Source organism: Engystomops pustulosus, chromosome 3 (genome assembly GCF_040894005.1).
Source record: "Engystomops pustulosus chromosome 3, aEngPut4.maternal, whole genome shotgun sequence".
NCBI classification, from domain to species: Eukaryota; Metazoa; Chordata; class Amphibia; order Anura; family Leptodactylidae; genus Engystomops; species Engystomops pustulosus.
This window is the reverse complement of record NC_092413.1, coordinates 109,688,524-109,710,137: the sequence shown is the minus strand read 5'-3', so window position 1 is coordinate 109,710,137 and position 21,614 is coordinate 109,688,524. Positions and strand designations below refer to the sequence as shown.

Sequence of the window (21,614 nt, the reverse complement as noted above, 5' to 3'; positions counted from 1 at the left end):
TGGTCAGATGAGAAAAAAGTAGAGCTTTTTGGGAAAAGGCATTAACATAGAGTTTACAGGATAAAAAAAAAGCATTCAAAACAAAAGAACAAGGTCCCTACAGTCAAACAAGGTTCCCTGATGCTTTGGGGTTGCTTTGCTGCCTCTGGCACTGGGCTGCTTGGCTGCGTGCATGGCATTATGAAGTCCAACAAATTTTGCAGCATGATGTAGGGCCTAGTGTGGGAAAGCTGGGTCTCCCACAGAGGTCATGGGTCTTCCAGCAGGACAATGACCCAAAACACACTTCAAAAAGCACTAGAACTATGGGATCCCCCTTTGAGGGGCATATGTTATGCAATGACCTATTGTAAGGCACTGTTGTAATTTAATTTTTATTGAATTAAAAGCATAAGAAAAGGGATAAAAGAAAATGGTTTGAGAGAAAGCACCGGAGACTACGAAAGTGGCCAGCAATGAGTCTAGACCTAAATCCCATAGAACACCTGTGGGGAGATCACAAAATGGAAGTTTGGAGAAGGCACCTTCAAATCTCAGGGAGCAGTTTGCCAAAGAAGAATGGTCTAAAATTCCAGCAGAGCATTGTAAGAAACTCATTGATAGTTACCGGAAGTGGTTGTAGCGGTTGTGCTACTAAGTATTAGGCTGAGGGTGTCAATACTTTTGTCTGGCCCATTTTTGGTGTTTTGTGTAAAATGGTCAATGATTTTACTGTTTTTTTCATTCATTTTGTGTTTTTCCATTGCAAGCAAAATAAATGAAGTTATTAATCATAGAATTTGTGATTGCAATAATTTTCTGGAAGAATTATCTGACAGAATTGCAGGGGTGCCAATACTTTTGGCCACCACTGTAATTTTTAGATAATAAGGATATTGTAATGGTGAATTTGTTTTGTATTTTAATAGTGGGTATGATAAATTATAAAATATGAAAAGTCCATTTTAAACAATGTAATTTTGACTCTATATGTAGAATATATATGAGAATTATGTGGATTATATAAGTTATGGGCATAAAAGGAGAGAATCTCTTCTCCTGACCCAAACCCTATAGAGAACCTTTGCTATATATCAGAGACTATATATCAGAGACTTTTAGAGACTGAGTGCCCAAACTACAACCAAGACCCACTTATTTATCGCAAAGTGCCAACACAGAAATTTAATTTGTGATTTATACTCCCTTCTCTGTCATAGTTTTCATCAATACCAGCACCCTGAGGACACCAATAAAGCAGAAAATAGAAGAAATTTGGATGATCATTGTAGCTTCCATCCAGGGTCCCATAAACAGGAAGAACTGTCAGGTCCGGAGCAGGAGCTACAATGATAATCCAGATCTGTCCACACATTCCCATATCCTCCAGTAGTCCCAGGTAGCGCTGTCGATTTAAAATAGCTCTGTGCACAGCAAGTCCTGGGCTGTCTGGGACTGAGTGCCCACAGAAAAGGCTCTGAGTGCCAACTCTGGCACCAGTGCCATAGGTTAGCCACCACTGGTATACATCATCAAGCAAAATATCTATGAGGGTGGGAGGCCATTCACATCACAGCAGCAGCTCTGGGAGGCTATTGTGACATCTTACAAAGAAATTCAAGCAGAAACTCTCCAAAAACTCACAAGTTCAATGGATGCAAGAATTGTGAAGGTGGTATCAAAGAAGGGTCGCTATGTTATATGTAACTTGGTCCTGTTATAGGTCAGGCTGGCTGTGCAGCAGTGGCTGTGCCTTAGCCCCCACAACTCTCACTGGACTTAAAGGACCCAGGCCCATGAAGAAAGCCCCACTAACCCTTGCTATTCATGGCCCTGACTTTAGTAGCCCCTATTATTCTCAAGCAGTTAGGGCCATTCATTTTGGTATCCCATATACTGGTGCTCTAATGTCAGGTTGGTGGTTCTAGCTTTTCTTTTGGAGATCAGGAACCTGACAGTGGAGATCCTAATTAGCATATTAGGGGACAAACATAATGGCACATTATGAGCCATTACTCAGAGTTGAAGTTGGAAAAAGAGCCCCCTTTTGCATACAGGAACTGCTAAGGCCTGGTCATATCACAATATTCTGCCTAGTTATGCTATTAGGCTCTAGGATGTCAAAACCCCTGTAAAATAAAGCTTGCATTTTATTATTATAAAGTTTTTATGTGGAATGTGAAAATAAGGACATTATATAAAATGATGACAATATAAGGGAAAACACAATTTTTCTCCTTTCTCCGAACTATACTAATAGATAGCAGATTCAATACAGTAGGCAGCACAGGCCATCTTGATATATACAGCTTGTACAACCTTTCTACTTGATGAACAGAATATTGTGGCAGACTTTTTTTGTAGAGTTTTTATACGCTATTGTTCACTATAAGTCATTTGCTTGAGGAAAACAAACAGTCATACTGGGGCTGATTTATCATGCCAAAATACTGGCATGTCAGGCATGATGGATTCTAGGGCATGTCGTGCCAGCAGACCAGGTGATTATGACAGGTGCACAAAATCTTAACTAAATGTTGTTTTTTACATCTGCATTTTTCTAAGATTTTGTGCACCTGTCATAATCACCTGGCCTGCTGGCACGACATGCCCTAGAATCCATCATGCCTGACATGCCAGTATTTTGGCATGATAAATCAGCCCCAGTATGACTGTTTGTTTTCCTCAAGCAAATGACTTATAGTGAACAATGGCGTCTAAAAACTCTACAAAAAAGTCCACCAATGGTCATATAAATAAATATACATAAATAAATCAAACTAACCTGTATAGAGGTATAGAAGGTATAGTCCTCAGAACAAGTCAAGGTATTTGCAAGTATAGCACATTACCTAGAGGAATAACAGAGGACAAAGGACACATATATAATATATACAGACCAATTGTATACTCCAGACGAAGCAGAATGAAAAGCATGTCGGGTGGTGTCCACCATTGGTCTGTATATACCTGTGTATGTATTGTGTATGTGTCCCTTGTCCTCTGTTATTCTTCTTTACAGGCCTACTGTGATCTATTTATCATTTATATTTAGGTATTTGACAATTGGTAGACTTTTCTCTGTATGTTGTCTTTTTAAATGTGTTTGTTAATTTAATTGATCTAATAAAGTGTTATTTTATGCATTATACATTCTGGTTATTGTTTCCTTTTTTGTAGTGTTATTTGATTTTGGGAACAATCTATTTAATCTAGTGGGGGTACATTATGCCTGTGCCCCCTATTATTTGCATCAGTGTTCATGATGAAATAAGGTTTAACCCTTTCACGACCCGTGACGTAATAGCACGTCACGGGTCGGCCGCGGGTGCATGGAGAGGGCTCACGCGCTGAGCCCTCTCCATAGCCGGTAAGTCTTTGCTGCATATTGCTGCGGGTGTTTTCACCTCGATCGCCGCCGGCAATGCTGCCGGCGGCTTCAAAAGGATGGCGGCGCGTGGGCGCCGCCATCTTTTCGAGGATCGCCGCTCCCCGTGACGTCATCGGGGAGCGGCGATCCGTCGCCATGGTAACCTCGGGTCTCACGAAGACCCGAGGCTACTTCGGGTTAACCCATGCATTACAATGTGCTATCAGCACATTGTAATGTATGAGTAGTAAAATCCCCATATACTGCCATACTGTAGTATGGCAGTATATGATAGGATCGTGCAGACACCCTAGGGTTAAAGTACCCTAGGGAGTCTGAAAAGTACTAAAAATAAAAAAAAAGTTTAAAAAAAAAAATTATAATAAAAAACCCTAAAAACTCAAATCACCCCCCTTTCCCTAGAACTGATATAAATATAAATAAACAGTAAAAATCATAAACACATTAGGTATCGCCGCGTCCGAAAATGCCCGATCTATCAAAATATGATAACGGTTTTTCACTGCGTTTAATTCCTTAACGGAAAATCGCGCCCAAAGTCGAAAATGGCACTTTTTTTGTCATTTAAAAAAATTAAAAAATTCTATAAAAAGTGATCACAAGGTCAAACAGTCCTAAAATTAATAACATTGTAAACGTCATCAAAATCTGCAAAAAACGACACCACCCACAGCTCAGTACACCAAAGTATAAAAAAGTTATTAGCGCCAGAAGATGGCAAAATCCCTAAAAAAATTTTTGTACAGGAGGTTTTAATTTTTTTTAAATGTATGAAAACATTATAAAACCTATATAAATTTGGTATCCCCGTAATCGGACAGACCCAAAGAATAAAGTAGACATGTCATTTGGGGCGCACAGTGAAATCCGTAAGATCCAAGCCCACAAGAAGACGGCACAAATGTGTTTTTTTACCAATTTCACTGCATTTGGAATTTTTTTCCCGCTTCCTAGTACACGGCATGGAATATTCAATACCATCTCTATGAAGTGCAATTTGTTACGCAGAAAATAAGCGGTCACACAGCTCTGTACATGGAAAAATAAAAAAGTTATGGATTTTTGATCATGGGGAGTAAAAAATCAAAATTAAAAAAACAAAAAAGGGCAAGGTCCTGAAAGGGTTAAAGGGATAATAACAAAACAACATGTTTCTCTTCTGTAGCATAAATCAAACATAAAATGGAATTATTGGCAAATGCAACTTATTTGGTTCTTGCTCTTTGCTTCAAAAATACTAAAAGCTAAATTGTAATAGGCTGATATGACTCGCCCTTTCACAAGGACTTACGAGTTGAAAATCTTTTTGATATTCTAAATTAGTAAGTGGGAAACTACTAAGTAAAATTAAAAATAATGCAATTTTGTTTTGCTTCATATAATGCCAAGGAAATGCGGTTATTATTTAGTTAAAAGAACTTTTGGAATTTTTCTATTGGCTTAGGTCGCCACTAAGAAGTGTACTTTTCTGCCAAGATGATATCTATTCCTGCTTAAAAACATCTGGTCATTCCTCCATCCTGCAAGCCTTCAATTACATTGGTCAGTATTTTCCAAATGCCTTTAAAATGTGCAAATGTTAGCCAGTACTAAATAGTCTTCCCTGTTGCTTTTAACTCTTTTGATTTATGCTCAAGTTTTTTTCAAATTATTAAAACATACCATAATTCCTACATAAACATCCAGTACTGTGTAATGAACAACCCAGGAGATCATGTTGTCTCAGACTTTTAAGGCTCTCACAGTAGTTGTTTTTCACATCCAAGCTTTGTGCTTTTCACGGAAGCCTAATTGAACCATTCTTTTCTATGGCTGTTCTCACATTTCCATTGTTTTCAACTGATCTGTTATCTGTGAAAAAAGTTTTAGATCTTGTCCTATTTAGTCATGGTTATTCATTTACCAAGGGCCTTGCCCCACACTTCTGTGGGACTTTGCATGTTCCTGTAGGGGAAAAAGGCTTGCACGGGTATTTAAGAAGTGTCTGCGCCGGTATTCTGTCGCACGCAACCCTTTTGTGGCGCAGCTGCGCTAGAACTCACGTGGGAATTTGTATTTGAAGAACTAACGGTGGACAGTACAAGAGTAACCCACTCAATTGTCTGGGGCCTTACATTTAAACAATCCCCCACCTTCTTATCCTTTGACTTTATCAACTACTGCCCCCCTATATCCTCCCTTACCCCCCCTGGGTGAGTGATAACATGCCAGCCACACCCCACTAAACATTAGTAACCGACTCAGTAACGTACATGAGATAACATCTACACCAGTCTATAATAACTCGGGGCTGGTGGATGAAATACTTGCTTTTACCTGGATGACATATACATTCCCCCTATATCCACCATTGTGTTATAAATGTTTGACCAGAATGTTGTTAAGTCATATTATGACAAAAGCTAATAGGGCCTTCAGCCCAGATACTGGATATCACTGACTGATTTTTTCCTTTTCTCCTGTTACGTACTCTGTTACAGGCCTGCACGTCCACTATTTGTATGCACTTGGTCTTAAATAAAAAAAGAATGATAAAAAAAATTCAAGGTTTAAGTATTTTCTTTTCTTATAATTTAGTCAGTGACAAAAATGTTAAAACAAAACAAAAAAAAGTCTTAAAAAACATAGTCAACTTCACTTGGCTCCTTGAACAGATCAGTGAGGGGGGCTAGGTGTCACCACAAAAAAATTCAACCATTAATGGTGATGGCCTATCCTGGCCAACTCCTAGAAGTGTTTAAATGATGCATAACAGGAATCCATTTCATAACTAGTGTAGCACTAAACTAGGATAAAATGTGTTACATATTATTCTAACCAGTAACTTCTTTGTTTATGTTTAATTACACAGAACAATAAAGCATAATGTAGAGCATGGAGTTTCTGCCTACAGATGTTCATCCTTACATTGCGATAAAATGTACATGGTTTGTAAATTAAAAACCTTTATAGAAAATACAGTTCATCTATTAAAGGAAATCTACCATCATAAGTAGATCTGACATTTCCTTTGTTTTTTTTACAGCAGATTTGCAACAGTCTTGCATCCATTTTTAAAGCCTCTGAGGGTTCTGGCTAGGACATACTTTCCTTTTTTTTAACGTAGCAGTTGTGCAGGCTGTTAAAATAATGGCCATGTGTTTTGATTGATTAAAATGTATTACATGTAGTACAGTTGTGTGCCTTCAATTCAAAAAATGTAAAGCACATGGACTATGTCAAGCGCATCTGCCCAAAATTATATATATGTACGTTTCCCATTACTACTGAATCTACTCTTGGCTTTGAGTGCTTGAAAAATATTTTATTAACATACAAAAAGCTTCACTAAAGTGGTAAAATATTCAAGATATTTTATCGGGGCTTATTCGCACACCTGTTTATTTTCTCAAAGTGCTCAATATCCACTGAGGGTTTGAAAAAAACTGTTATAAAGAATTTGTAAATGCTAATGAGCTCCAAAGAAACTACAGACTAGTTAACTTTAGTTGTGCGGAAAATATTTGAGGGGTTTGTTAGAGATGCTATCCTGGAGTATCTCACTATACATAACTTTATAATCCAGCGTCAGCATGGGTTTATGATGGATTGGTCCTGTCAGATTAATCTGATCAGTTTCTATGAGGAGGTAAGAAGCCTTGAGGAGGCTGTGGATGTTGTATATCTGGAATTTTGAAAAATTTGGTACATAAAATAAGAATGCTGGGACTATGCTAAAATCCTTGTATTAAGGTTAGCCAATGGCTTATTAATAGGAAACAGAGGGTGGTCATTAATGACATATTCTCAGATTGGGTTGAACTTACCAGGTGGGACTCCTTTTTAATGTTTTTTATTAATGTCCTCATAGAGGGTTTACATAGTAGTTTTTTATATTTGCAGAGGATACTAAGCTCTGTAAAGTATTTAATATAGAGAATGATAGAGTAATATTACAGAGGGATTTGTGGAAACTGGAGGCCTGGGCTGACAAATGGCTCTTGAGGTTTGATATAGATAAATGTAAGGTAATACACTTGAGCAAATGACAATTATAATCATGTTTTAAATGGTAAATCTCTTAGAAAAACTGATGGAGTACAAGGATCTTTTTATACCTAGGACTGACTAGGACTAGGGGGCATCCGCTATGCCTAGAGAACAGGTGGTTCTACCCTCACCACAGACATGGATTCTTTACTGAAAGAGCAGTGAGACTATGGAACTCTCTGCCACAAGAGATTGTTATAGCAGATATTTTGTATATGTTCAAAAAAGGGCCACATACATTTCTTGAGAGCAATAAACATTTGTTTAATTCTTAAAGGTTGGACCTGAAGGACCTGCCTCTTTTTCTACCCTTCTTTATTATGATACCATGGCTAAAGATGAACTGCATTGTTAGTCTACATGGATGTGATAAATTGGACTAAAGATCATGTGAATCGTATGGAAATGAAATACCAGAGCCTCCTATTCAGAGTCTCTCAAAGCAAGCAAGCACAGTTCGATAGTTACAGTGGAATCCTTGGTAGCTCTAGTGTAGCCCAATGGTACATTCTAAGTAAACTTCAATCAGTAAACAATTAAAGGCCATTTACCATCAGATTAGCTGATGGTAGTTGATTACAACCTCCCCGTCCCATAACCGGCAGCACTGATCTACTTTTTTATAACTTGCAATGAATACATTTATGAGAAGTGAAAAATTTATAAAATATGCAAATGACCAAAACGTGCTCTTCGGAGCACCACTGTGCTCTGCCGCCATATAATTTATTCATGCCCCGACACTACTTGGTTCGCTTACATAGTGTACAGGTAGTGTCAACATAACAACAAAACAAAAGAACAACATTGCCAGCGATACGCACAATTTAATGCAGCCATTGCAATTTATAATAAAAGCGCATCCGGGATGGGACATGGAGGTGAGTTATAATCATCTACCATCAGACAGATGACTACAGGTAAATGTCCGTTAAGATAAAAAATAAAAAGTGATGGGTCCTGTTTGAAACTAACTGATGTTAGCACAAGACTAATACCCAGTATACATGTTTTTATTGGAATAGCTTCAAGGAGAGCCAAGTAATTTAAAACTGAATATAGAAATTGATCCAGATGGTGTTAATCCCAGAGTAGTACATGTGTTTCTTCTAAGAAGACGTGCTTCTGATGACTAGGGATTGCTTAATAGTCCATTTATAGAAAGCACAGTCATGTTAGTTTGCTCGAAGAAAAGTAGAGAATAAACCATATAAATTCCCTGGAGAACACCCTGGAGAAGTCCATCTCATGACAACCATATCCACCTGCCATATTAGAGCATTTAGTTATCGTTAGAATTAGTACTTGCCCTGAGGTCCGTGCTCCAGGTTGATAAATGGATATCCACTCAATGGGCTACAACATTTATCATAGGATTTTCTGGACTTTTTGTTGTCAAAAATAGCTTATTTCCTTTTCCATGTCCTCTACAGAGGAAACATGTGCCTAGAGTAAAACAACATAAACCGCTAGGAAAAAGTATTTTTCTCTAAGTATGTATAAGTATTTTTTAAAATAGACATGCCATGAAAGCTGTCAGCTACACTTTAATGCTTTTAACACAGCTCTCTGTTAGTGATTTTTAAAGGAAATCTGCAGCAGCTGTCCTATAACCCTATAATAAGAGCAGGATATGATAGTGAGAGAAGCTGAGCTTAATGATATATAAGTTTGTGTAATTTGGTGCAGGCTTTCTAAGTAACAAGTAAGTTAAATCCTGACAGGACTCCTCGGCAAACAGTGAGTCCTGTTTACCCACATCACCTTACAGTAACTGATAAAGCCCACTGTATATCTGATTGATGTTGTGGTAATTTAGATTCACATTGTTTTCTAGGACTCTTACGTAAAATCATACAAACCCACAATCCATACATTACTTTTTTATGAGGCAGTAAAATTGACCTGTTTGTTTTAAATGCCAACTACTAATTTTACTATATGTGTCTGTAAAAAGAAGAACAGGCTGAGATAGATACTGCATATGGAACTAATTCTCTTTGCAGCAGTTATTTAGACTTTTTCGTATGAAAACTTTACAGCAGGGGTCCCCAAACCATGGCCCGCGGACCGTTTGTATCCGCCCCCCGTCATCATTGGCGCTCTTGGAGTGCCAGTGCCGAACCCCCAGATCCGTATTTATTGGTTGGGCGCTCCAAAAGCGCCAATTATCAAGCTCCTGCTGGGGCCCCCGGTGGGCAGCAGCCTTCTGCAATAGGGCAGGGGCCTCCGTCCCTCTGGACAGGAATCTCCTGCCCATCACTGTACAGTGCTTGATGCGGCCGAAAACGGCAGCTCGAGCACTATTACTGCAGGTGGAACAATGTGGCCGGAAGACAACCTCGACACACATCACTTTATGAACCTGGATGTGCGGCTGCTTGATGAAACAATTCATTATGGGGGGGGGGGGGGGACATATAAAATATGTTGGGAGATTGGGGCATATGAAATAATTACTGTTGGGGGGCGGCATATGAAATAATTACTGTTGGGGGGCGGCATATGAAATAATTAAATGGTGGAGGGGCAGCATATGAAATAATTAATGGTTGAAGGGCAGCATATGAAATAATTAATGGTTGAAGGGCAGCATATGAAATAATTAATGGTGGAGGGGCAGCAAATAAAATAATTAATGGTGGAGGGGCAGCATATGAAATAATTAATGGTGGAGGGGCAGCATATGAAATAATTAATGGAGATGGGTCCCAGTATATTTAATAATTAATTGACCCAATTAATTAATTCATTGGGCCAACATATAAAATAGTTCACAAGGGAGTGCAGTATATTAAATAATTAATTGAAGGGGGGGGGGCAGTGTATTACGGATGCGGTCACATATACTGCTATTTATTTTTAAACTTTAGTCCGACCCTTTAACGGTCTGAGAGGGACGGTCCCCTATGTAAAAAGTTTGTGGACCCCTGCTTTACAGTATCTGATCACCGACATGTAGAATATTTTCTTGTTATGCACATTATGTAGAAAGAAGCAGATTTTCCTCGGAGTCATTATAAATTAAAAAGATAATCATCACCAAACAAGGTACCAAGCTGTTGATGATAGCCAACAATTTTCAGAGACCTTTCAAGAAAATATTTCACATGTTCACACTCATCATGGCAATATCCCACAGTATACATGGGATATCCAACTCACCAGTGGCGTAATAACAGCCATAGCAGCCGTAGCGACCACTATGGGGCCAGCACTGCATAGGGGCTCGGGTTGGACAGCAGTACCAAAATGTATCCGATAATCCGAGGGGATGAAGAGAGCCTCCTTTCCCTACGGATGTGAAAGGAATAGATAGGACCATTGTTCGGGCGCAACCCGAAAAAGAGTTTTATTAGAGAAAATAATAATAATAAAATATAGTAAAAGACAACGCAATTCACATCCTAACCACTGGACGCTTCGTCAGGTCTATGTACAATGGCATGCATTAAGCATTTATATATATCAATTGTACAGGAAGTGATGTCATTTCCTTTTTTTTTCTATTTAAAAAAAAAAAAAATAAATAATATACAATGAAATACCATGAACATTATATTTACATTAATGCCAAAGACCAGCATTGACAAAGATGTAGAATAAAGCCCTATCTATTGTGTATTCTTACATGTTCAGCTCCATTAAGCCGAAACTGCATAGTGAAGATGCGATGTTCGGATGTCAGTTGCTGGAACGCAGCGTACCGGAAGACAGCGGAGTGAATGGAGCGCACGGCTCATAGACCCGTGACCGTTCGGTATGTACGAACTGATGGTGGCCGTGGAGGGACATATCTAGAGCCGCTTGGAGATATAGCTGTCCCGACACCAGAAGGTGTGGAAAGTAGTATCATCTGTTTCATATATATCATTGTCGCTAAATTATTAGTAAGTCTGTAACCACGGGGCTTAATTATACCAAAAAAGAGAGAGCAAGAAGAAAATGGGCACTGGAACGGTATTAGAGTATTAAATAATGGTCTCTGATACTTCATTTAGACCATCAGGGGTTAGGGTCTGCATTTTGTAGATCCAATATACTTCCCTGCGACACAGGGCTTGGTATCTATTATGCACATTCTCCGGGATCTGGTCTATGGGGCTAATTTTAATTAATTTTTCATCTTTCTGAAAAGATGTACATACCGAACGGTCACAGGTCTAAGAACTGTGCACTCCATTCACTCCGCTGTCCTCCGGTACGTTGCGTTCCAGCAACTGACATACGGACATTGCATCTTCACTTTGCAATTTAACGGAGCCAAACATGTAAGAATAAACAGTAGATAGGCGGTATTCTACATCTTTGTCCATACTGGTGTTTGGCATTAATTTAAATATAATGTTCATGGTATTTCATTGTATATATTTTTTTTTTTAAATAAAGAAGAAAAAAAAAATAATTTCCTGTACAATTGATATATAAACGCTTAATGCATGCCATTGTACATAGACCTGACGAAGTGTCCAGTGGTAAGGACGCGAAAAGTGTTGTCTTTTACTATATTTTATTGTTTTTATTTTCTCTAATAAAACTCTTTTTCGGGTTGCGCCGGAACAAAGGTCCTATTTTTTCGTTTCACATCTGTAAGGAACGGAGGCTCTCTTCATCCCCTCGGATTATCAGATGATTGTATATCCAGAATCTCTCTGCCGGCCTGGTAGCACAACCACCACAGGTGAGCACATGACCATAGGAGAAAAGACATCCAGCCCGCTATAGTAACTTATTTGCACCAGGAAGTGCTTGTTCTTTTTCTTTCTCCATTTGAACAGTATCAAAATTTATTAAGGCCATTTACCTGGGACCATCCCTTTCGGCCCACCAACCAGCCCCACCCATCCTACCTCCATGTGCAACTTCGTGTAGCTGGGCTGATCGCTAACACAGCTCATCTTCGGCCCGCAATCCTTCCCGCCGGCGCACCACATCTTCCTGGCTGGATCGCCTGCCAGAGGACCTCATCCCTGACCCGCCGGCCTGCCCGCAGGCCCCGGGAATGAGGTGGGTCAGCAATCCGACACCTGGATCCCCAGATATTTTAATGTTCTTTTTTCATATATTAACTAATTCCAGAACAGTCAGATTCCAGACTAACTGAAAATCTAATGCTCTATGAATTGCTTAGTGTGAGTGACATAGCATTCTTCTGAAGTTTCCAAAAACATATTGGAACCTAGCAGGCAAAAGTAAGAAGTTGCATGTATCATGTTTAATGCCATATATAACAAACAGAAGCATTTCTGTACAATTCTCTATTACACTGAGTTAATATTTTAAAATATTATAAATAATGAATAGACTTTTCTAAAATCTTTGCATACACGGTGTGGAGTCAACAAACCAGCCTCAACCAGTGTATTTTTATCTACAGAACTAGGTTGGTAATCTAAATAATTGCTTTTGGTAAATTAAAGCGCAGCTTCTTCTGCAGAGTAGGTTTTACATCTGAATGAAAAAACCTTCAGGTATTGGACTTCATTCATGGCCAATGTGCCCAATAATTACTATAACTTATGATGGTTAAACTAAACACATGCATAGATTGTATTTGAACCGACTTGTATATTGTATGTTGCTTATTAATGTAATGTAGGGGTAAAAAGAAGTTTTAGCTCCTCATTATCTAGGCTTAAACCTGGGCCCAGTTTAACATACAGTGATGTGTCATTACCGCATCAGAGTAATCCCGGTTGTATTTAGTTGCATCGTTCTTGGCCCATAGCTATCCCCATCTGGGTATAGTCATCCAAACTTCAAACCAAAGCAGTCTGCCAGCGTGAGCCATTTTTATATGTGGCCTGCAGATTTAAAATCCTTGTACTCCCCAATAGGATTCTGAACTGCATCTGCCTGCAGATTTCAACATTAAGAAAACTAATATTTATCACACTGAAAGAAAAGGGCTTTAGAAATAAAGTTTTATATGTGCCTCATGTATACTGAAGTGAAGAATTGACATGTCTCCGGTATTTAGAAAAGCATGTACTGTGTAAGTTTATACAGTGTTGTTAATATACTTTGAAGTTGTTTAATAAGTATAACTTTAGAGTATATATATGGCCCACAAAACATAAAACAGACATAAATGAAAAATTGAAAAGCGGTTTAAATGCCAAAGGAAAGGATAGAAATTATTCTTTCTAGAGCTGTATATTTCAATTATCTATAATCTTGCCGCATACATTGTACATACAATGATTAGAGTTGACAGTGACTTGTTTCCAGGTTAGGTCCTCAGACTACTCAATCTGTTACCCAATTCTTATAGCTTCATTCCCTGGTCTAACAATAGCCTTCTCTTCTCAAGTAAACTGCCTTTTGCTATATTCAGCTCTTCTCTATCTAGCATTACACTCTAGTACTCTAAATATAATCCCAATTTTTGCTTTGATTCTGTCACCCACTTTTAACGCAAACCCTTATACGCAAAGCATAATGTAAAAATAGCTTACCTTCCAAAATGACCCACATAGTCAAACAGACCCTCCATGCCCTGGCAGCAGCCGCTCTGGTGAGCTGTACAGCTTGAGATCTGACCCTGGATTCTTGTGCTTATTCAGCTGGGCATGATTCTAGAGCCAAGCTGTTTTGTAACTTGTGGATTGCAGTGTATTATGGGCTGCTTTGCTTTTGCAAGCATTGAATGCATCCTCATATAGATACACCTTTATCAATATGTCATTGCTGTAAGCTGCGTAAGAAGAGTTACTGTAGTGTGTTGTGTGTTTGTAAGCTGGATCAGAAAAGGAGGCTGCATGAGGAGAACATGTGTGTTTGTTACCAGAGAGTTTATAGAGACAGCAGCTCCTCCTTCTCTCTCTGACTTCACTCAGTGCTCAAATACTTGTGCACTTATACACATGAGTTGGATTTCAATATGTTTAATCCTTTTATACAGGGGAGACATGCTACCACTAGAGTTGTCAGGCAGAAGTTTTATCCACTCTCCTCATTCAGAACACAAGCTATTTCTTCTATAGGGGTGTGGGAGAAAAAGCTACGAACATTCATCTGACAGCTACATTGCCCTGCAAAAGTATTCGGAGCTCTTGAACTTTTCTACATTTCTGGATTCAAACATAAAGATATAAAATTGTAATTTTTTTTGGTGAAGAACCAACAACAAGTGGGATGCAATTGTGAGGTGGAGCGAAATTTATTGGACATTTTAACCTTTTGTTAAAAAAATAATAAACTGAAAAGCGGACCGTGCAGACCGAGGCCTGCCCCGGTGGGCGCAACTTTGTCTGCGTTTGCAAGCGCAGACAAAGCGCTACGTGTGGCGCCAGCCTTAAAAGCGAATTACAACATCTGAAGAGAGATTTGCCTAATTAAACAGCTGTTAACACTTGCGTTTACAAACTCAAATGTTAATGCTTGCGTTAACACATGCGTTCACATTGTGTAAACAAGCATATGCGTTAACATGATGTTAACACAATGTGTTAACAGTTGTGTTTTGTAAACAGTCGCAGCTGCACTATACCTGATGCGAAAGAAAATTCTGCATTAAAATGGATGTTCTACGACTGTGTAGTAGATGCTAAATAAATGTGCATGTAGTTTGCACTGAAAAGAATGCAAAGTCAGACAAAAACTGTTACATGGGGCTTTAATAAATGTGGGTAATTGACATTGAAATTTGTGGCAAAATCTGCTGTGTGAACTCCCCTTATTTTTGCAACTGGCAGCAGCAACCTGAGCAACAAGTGTATGACAAGGCTCCGGCAAGCAAAACATGAACTACAGTGGATGACGCACCAAGAATAAAAACACAGAAACACCTGTGGTTCCCTTTGTTGGGGGTGGTAGAGGTTGTTTAAGCCTCTACCACCCCCTCCTGATTGACAAAGCCACAGGTCTCCCGGCACAGGTAGTAAGTGACACCAAAACAACGCCTGTACACACCATCCCAGGTAAGCTTTCTATCCCACAAACAATTTAGAGAAAGTGGAAGTTTGACCCATCTCACCCATAATCCATAGTCCAAACTGGGACAGATGTAAAAATGTTCGCCTACCATTCTGGACAGCTTAAAAAATGTTATGGTGGTGACTGTCCCACAATATGTCATTTCCAGGCAAAACTACTTTTCTCGGCAGGCCAGCTTTGCCCAGTCCCAACAGGTTGTGGAGAAAATAAGGTGTGTAATATTCAATGCCATTAGCCACAAGTTGCATATCACAACTAATATGTAGACAAGTAAGCACTGACCGCTGGGTTAAGGTAGTGGCAGCTGGGCACTGTGGGACACTGTGGCACATATACTTCTACTACTAAGAATTGCAGGACATCACTCCTTGCCTCCATTTGCTGCCTTCTCTGCATAATTTTCTCCTGCCTCCTCATCCAGTCAGCATTGACTGGCAGCACCAGTTTCACAGTGGCAATTGGGAAACACAGAAGGCCGTGTCTAAACTCATCTGTCTAGGCAAAAGCTCACAAACCACCTAAAGTAGCGGAACATTCCCTCTTAATCCCTAAAGTAACTCCCTGGATCAACTGAAACTTTTTGTTAAAAAGAAATGCAAAATAAACTTCAAATACACATATTCAGAAAGGCAATAGCCCTGTTTAGTAATGAAGGGACAAATGTAACTAGATACCTATACATCTTTTTTGCGTCTTTTATGGCAGTGAGAGGAAGGGCTTTATTTTTCCCTATTGCGTCTTTTAATGCAGTGAGAACAAGGGCCCGATTTTTCCCATTGGGTTTTTCATGGTAGAGTTAGAGGAAGGACACATTTTTTCCAGTAGCCACCGGTGGCAATTAATGGGTCGCCATCCTGCTGGATCCACGCTGTAAAGATAAAATAATATCCTTGATATTGAATGCATCATTCATTACAGTTTCTCTGAAAATGTTGGTGTTACGTCTTCACCTGTTTTCTTTGATAGATTATATTCAGTGTAGATTTTATAAGATTTCAATGGAAGACGACCACTATTCAAGGGCCAACTCTGTTTTAATAATGACGGAGAATGGCCGCTATTCACGGACAACAGCAATTTTATGATCTATGTAGTAGTGTGCACTATTCACAGGCAACAAAACTTTTATGATCTACCTATCAGTATGCGTTATTAAAGGAAAATACAACTTTTATGATCCATGTATAAATGTGCGCTAATGACTATCATGACTTCTATTAATCAGTAAAAGGAGTAACTTTACAACAAGGTATGATTGATGATGATTTATGATTTTTCTGGAGCCGACTACCAATAAGAGACAGGGCCTTCAAGATCTTGCTGGATGATGCAGTAAATATTATCATCCCAGTCTGGTCTTTGAAAGTATTGCTTTATAATACTCTAAAGTCAGTAACACTATCCCTGCACCACAGCAGCCTAATGCATTTCTTCAGAGTGCCATAATAAGGGCAAATATTTCAGATTTACATCAGTCTCTAATAACAGGAGCCTCTTCTATAAACCTAAGTGCCCTAAACAGTACAAATACTGTTTTTTAAGACCTCCCTCCCTAGCTGACTGAGCCTATGATAAGCAGCAAATTCCTGAATCCAAAAGTAAACTCCAATACATCTTCCTCGCTGTGAAAATATCAAAAGCATGTGCTTTGAAAGCTGCGACTATACCCTTTATACCCAGAGCTCAATTGGATAATGATCGTTTGGGTAGTTTTTTATGATGCACTTTGAACAATTTTGACACTATACGGGGTCCTTGAACACACCCTTGCTCCGTTTTTCTGTGGACCCTTTGTGTTAAATTGATGTTATAATGTGGGATAATGCTTTCATATCGTTCGCAGATTTGACTGTGTGCATGAAGCAGAAGTCTATGTTCACACTTTGCCTTTGAAATGCATTTCAAATCGCAATTCAAGCTTTTCGGGAAGGAGTTTGTTCTGATTGCATATCGATTTACACCTAAATGCTTGCGATTGGGAACAAGCATCACATGTTTTTCATGGTTTACAGGAAAAACACATGCTGCTTCTTCCCAAATGCATCTGTGAAAATCCCCCCTTCATTTTTTCTTTTCTTTTTTGGCGATGTGGGAGGGATGGACCTTCTTAAACTGAATTTTTAATATATTTGTGGTAAAAAAGTGGCCTTAACAATAGTATCATAGTTGTAAGTGGTGGTGTCTTTTTATATGTGCTCTGGTTGAACCATTATACATGTACATTATGTTTGAACATAACTACATATGCTATATGCACTATGCATATCTAAGGCTGAAAGTTAATCAGTCCTGTGCACGGTATGCAACCTCAAAATACACACCTCATTTGCGGCAAAACATTAAGATATGTAATGCAACTGTAGATGCACCTGAGCTGCAGCAGGACCTCAATAGATGCACCTGAGCTGCAGCAGAACATCATTGGACATACCAGAGCTGCATCAGAACCTCATTAGACATACATTAGCTGCTGCAAAACCTCCTAAGACATACTTGAGCTACTGTATTGCAGAACCTTATTAAAGGCACCAGAGCTGTTGCAGAACCTCATTAGATTCGCCTGAGCTTCTGCACAACCTCATATCTGTCAGGATTCAGAGGTAGGGGACCCACTGAACCACCACAGATGATGACGTAAGCCGACACCTGGGAACGGAGTCTAAATGGTACCCGGTTTTCACCAGAGCCCGCCGCAAAGCTTCGGCCCCTCCCTCTGCTTGGACTGAAGAAACCTCTATAGAAAACCATGGTCCATGATGTTATCCTCAGGCTCCCATGATGTCTCCTTAGGGCCAAACCCCTTCAAGCCAACAAAGAAGAACTGACAGTGGTAAATGAGTTTGGGTGCTCTTCAGGGCTAAAGGTTAAAGGTTATGGTGGATAAATTTGCCCCTGCTCTGATTTTTCAGTCTTCAAGTCTAATGATGTTTCCAAATTTGCACCCCTTAATTTAACTCCTGTCATGTAGTATGTGACCACAAAGCTTAAGACATGGGAGAATCTTCCTCTGTTAATATTTTTAGGATGGTCCTTTTGCCTAAACTCCTCTATCTGTACCGTGCTGCTCCAGTGTTGCTGCCCAGGTCCCACTTTTTAGCTATTGACAAGCTCCTAACCCGTTCTATGGGGGAATGGTCCACCAAGAATTGCAAGAGAAACTCTGAAGGTCCTGACGGACAGAGGAGGGCTAGCATTACCCCATGTGCAGAACTACTACCAGGCAGTACAGTTGACATACGCAATGTGGCGGATAAAGGCAGACCCTAACAATCCAGCTGTAGTCCTAGAGGCGGCACTCTTGGGATCGTATGAAGCGCTGACCAACTTTGCTTACAGGGGAGGAAAGATACATGGGCCTTATTACAGATCTAACATGGTAGTGACCGTAACGGTGTGGAACAGAGTAGTGGACTATTGGGGGGATGAATCTGGGTCCTGGTCTCCTGTTACCCCCTTGTGGTGTAACCCCTTCCTAGCTGAGCTGAAATCTCTTCCAGACTTCGAATTCTGGGCACACAAGGAGGTTAAGTACCTGGTGCAGTTATATCAGGATGGAATTCTCAGGACCTTTCCATCCCTTAGTCAGGAGTTTAACCTTGCTTCTACTGCCTTCTATAAATACTTGCAATTGTGCCATGCCCTGGGAGTCCAGTTTGGGAGGGATGACTGTATTACCGGAAGAAGATGGGAGATCCGTAATAAAGTCCATGGCTATGTGAGTCCACGGGCAACTGGGTATCGGCAGACCTGCTGGCATGAGATGTGACAACTTGTTATGGGCGCAGGAAGTGTAGGAACTCACTAAATCTCAAATGTCTTTGACTAGATCTAGCCACCAGAAGCAACAAAGTATGAGTGACAGATCTCTGGGCATACCCGGGTCCCGAGCCACACGTGAACCCCAAGTTAGTATCCTCTTCCGAATGTCACGGTTTGTGCAGGGCGAACCGTCTGAGAGTCTCTTATGAAGAGTCTGTGGACCCTCCGGACCACCGCGGGGGATGGTATGAGACCCGCGGTGGCAGCCAAGAAAATAAAAGCAGGAAACAGTCACAACCTGAGATGACAGCAGGAACGCAGAGGAGCACTGGTAACGGTGGTACGGAGTGAAGAAACCGCTGGGCTGGAACCCTGGAAGGCACGGCAGAAGCACAGGAAGGCAGCAGGTCACCACTGGGCTGTAATCCTGGTACGGCACAGCAGGAGTGCAGTCGTACTGGAACGGACCACAGGATATGGACCACAAGATACGGACAACAGGATACGGACCACCAGACACGGACCACAGGGTACGGATAACCGTACACGAACCACAGGATACGGACCACCGGACACAGACCACAGGATACGGACCACTGGACACAGACCACAGAATATGGACCACTGGACACAGACCACAGGATATGGACCACTGGACACGGACCACCGGACACGGACCACAGGATACGGACCACAGGATACAGACCACAGGATACAGACCACCGGACACGGACCACAGGATACGGACCACTGGTCACGGACCACATGATACAGACCACCGGACACGGACCACAGGATGGGGACCACCGGACATGGACCACAGGATAGGGACCACCGGACATGGACCACAGGATACAGACCACCGGACACGGAACACAGGATATGGACCACTGGACATGGACCTCGGGATGCACACAGGAATAGGACCTCGGGATGCACACAGGAACGGGACCTCGGGATACACATAGGAGGCTTGCACTTCAGTTGGGAAGACTTGAAGATCCACCCGGAAGTGAGCAGCACCAATGGGACGCTGGCCCTTTAAGTTCGGAGAACTGAGCACGCACCCTAGCAGCGGGAGTGTGCGGCCTGGAGCCAGGAGAGGTAAGTGTGGGCAGGGGGATTGGGACAGGCAGCCAGCGGAGCACGGGTGTACCAGTGATCCGCGACATGGATTGCGGGAACACCCATGACACCGAAGAGCTGGTTGGACATAGGTCTTGCCAAGAGGAAGCTGCCATAGGTCCACAGGAGCAGCAACAACCAGTCGTTCCAGAGGAATGATATGTCTAGGAGCCAGTTCTTCCCCAATAACATCAGAGGCACGAGAGAGGACATCAGCTTTGATATTCTTCTTGGCTGGATGAAAGTGAATCAAGAAGTTGAACCAGGGAAAGAAGAGGGACCAGTGAGCCTGTCGAGCACTGAGACGACGAGCAGTCTGGAGATAAAGGAGATCCTTGCGGTTTGTGTACAGACCAGATGACGAGCTCCTTCCAGAAGATAACTCCATTCTTCCAAGACTATCTTTATGGCCAGATGCTCCCAATCACTTATGGAATAATTCCTCTCTGCATCTGTGAAGGTCTTAGAGAAGAAGCCGCAGGTCAGGGTTCAACCTTTGGGCCCTTTTTGGGTGAGAACGGTTCCAGCACGGATGAGGCGTCAACCTCTAGCAGGAATGGTTTCTCAGTATCAGGCTGGGTGGGTACAGAAGCAGAGGCAAAGGCAGACTTCAGCTTAGAGAAAGCTTCTTCAGCCGCCGGAGGCCAGAGTTTAGGTTTGGCATTCTTCTTGGACAGCGCCACAATGGGAGATAAGAGGGAAGAGAATTGTGCTATGAACTGCTAGTAATAATTAGCAAAGCGCAGGAACCTCTGAATAGTACAAAGTCCTACTGGGCGAGCCCACTGAAGTACTGAAGACAACTTGGCAGGATACATATGTAGTCCCTTGTCAGAGATAATGTATTCTAGGAACAGAAGACTACTCTGATGAAAATTGCCACTTCTTGAGCTTGGCATGTAGTCCATTGGCAGTTAGGTGCCTGAGAACTTGTCGTACATGGGAACTATAGGACTCAAGGTCCGTAGAGAACGCCAGGATATCATCAAGATAGCCCACAACACAGGTATACAGTAAGTCCCTGAAAATGTTGTTTGGAACATTTCTGGTGCATTACAGAGTCCAAAGGGCATAACAAGGTACTCAAAGTACTCTCAAGTATTGAAGGCTGTCTTCCATTCATTGCCTTCATGGATGCAGATTAGGTTATATTCCCCCTGCAGATCCAGCTTGGGGAAAACCTTGGCACCACGTAGACCATCAAAAGTTCAGTGATCAAAGGCAGTGGTTAGTGTTTTTTCACCGTAACTTTATTGAAGCCACGGTAATCGATGCATGGATAGAGGGAGCAATCCTTCTTGGCCACAAAGAAGAATCTAGCACCGGCAGGAGAAGAAGACATGCGTATAAAGCCTTTCTGCAGGTTCTCCTTCACATAGGCCGTCATGGCCGT

The 21,614-nt window shown here is 41.0% G+C and overlaps 1 protein-coding gene across 1 annotated transcript in view; it reads right to left on the bottom strand.

Moving 5' to 3' along the window:
* SLC22A16 (solute carrier family 22 member 16) overlaps positions 1 to 14,225 on the bottom strand; it is a 32,303-nt gene extending 18,078 nt beyond the window's left edge. Inside the window, exon 1 of the mRNA XM_072141787.1 lies at positions 13,858 to 14,225. Within this exon, the coding sequence (XP_071997888.1) occupies positions 13,858 to 13,895 (38 nt within the window). The 5' untranslated portion in view covers positions 13,896 to 14,225. The remainder of the gene's footprint in view (positions 1 to 13,857) is intronic.
* Between the last annotated feature and the right edge of the window lie 7,389 nt (positions 14,226 to 21,614).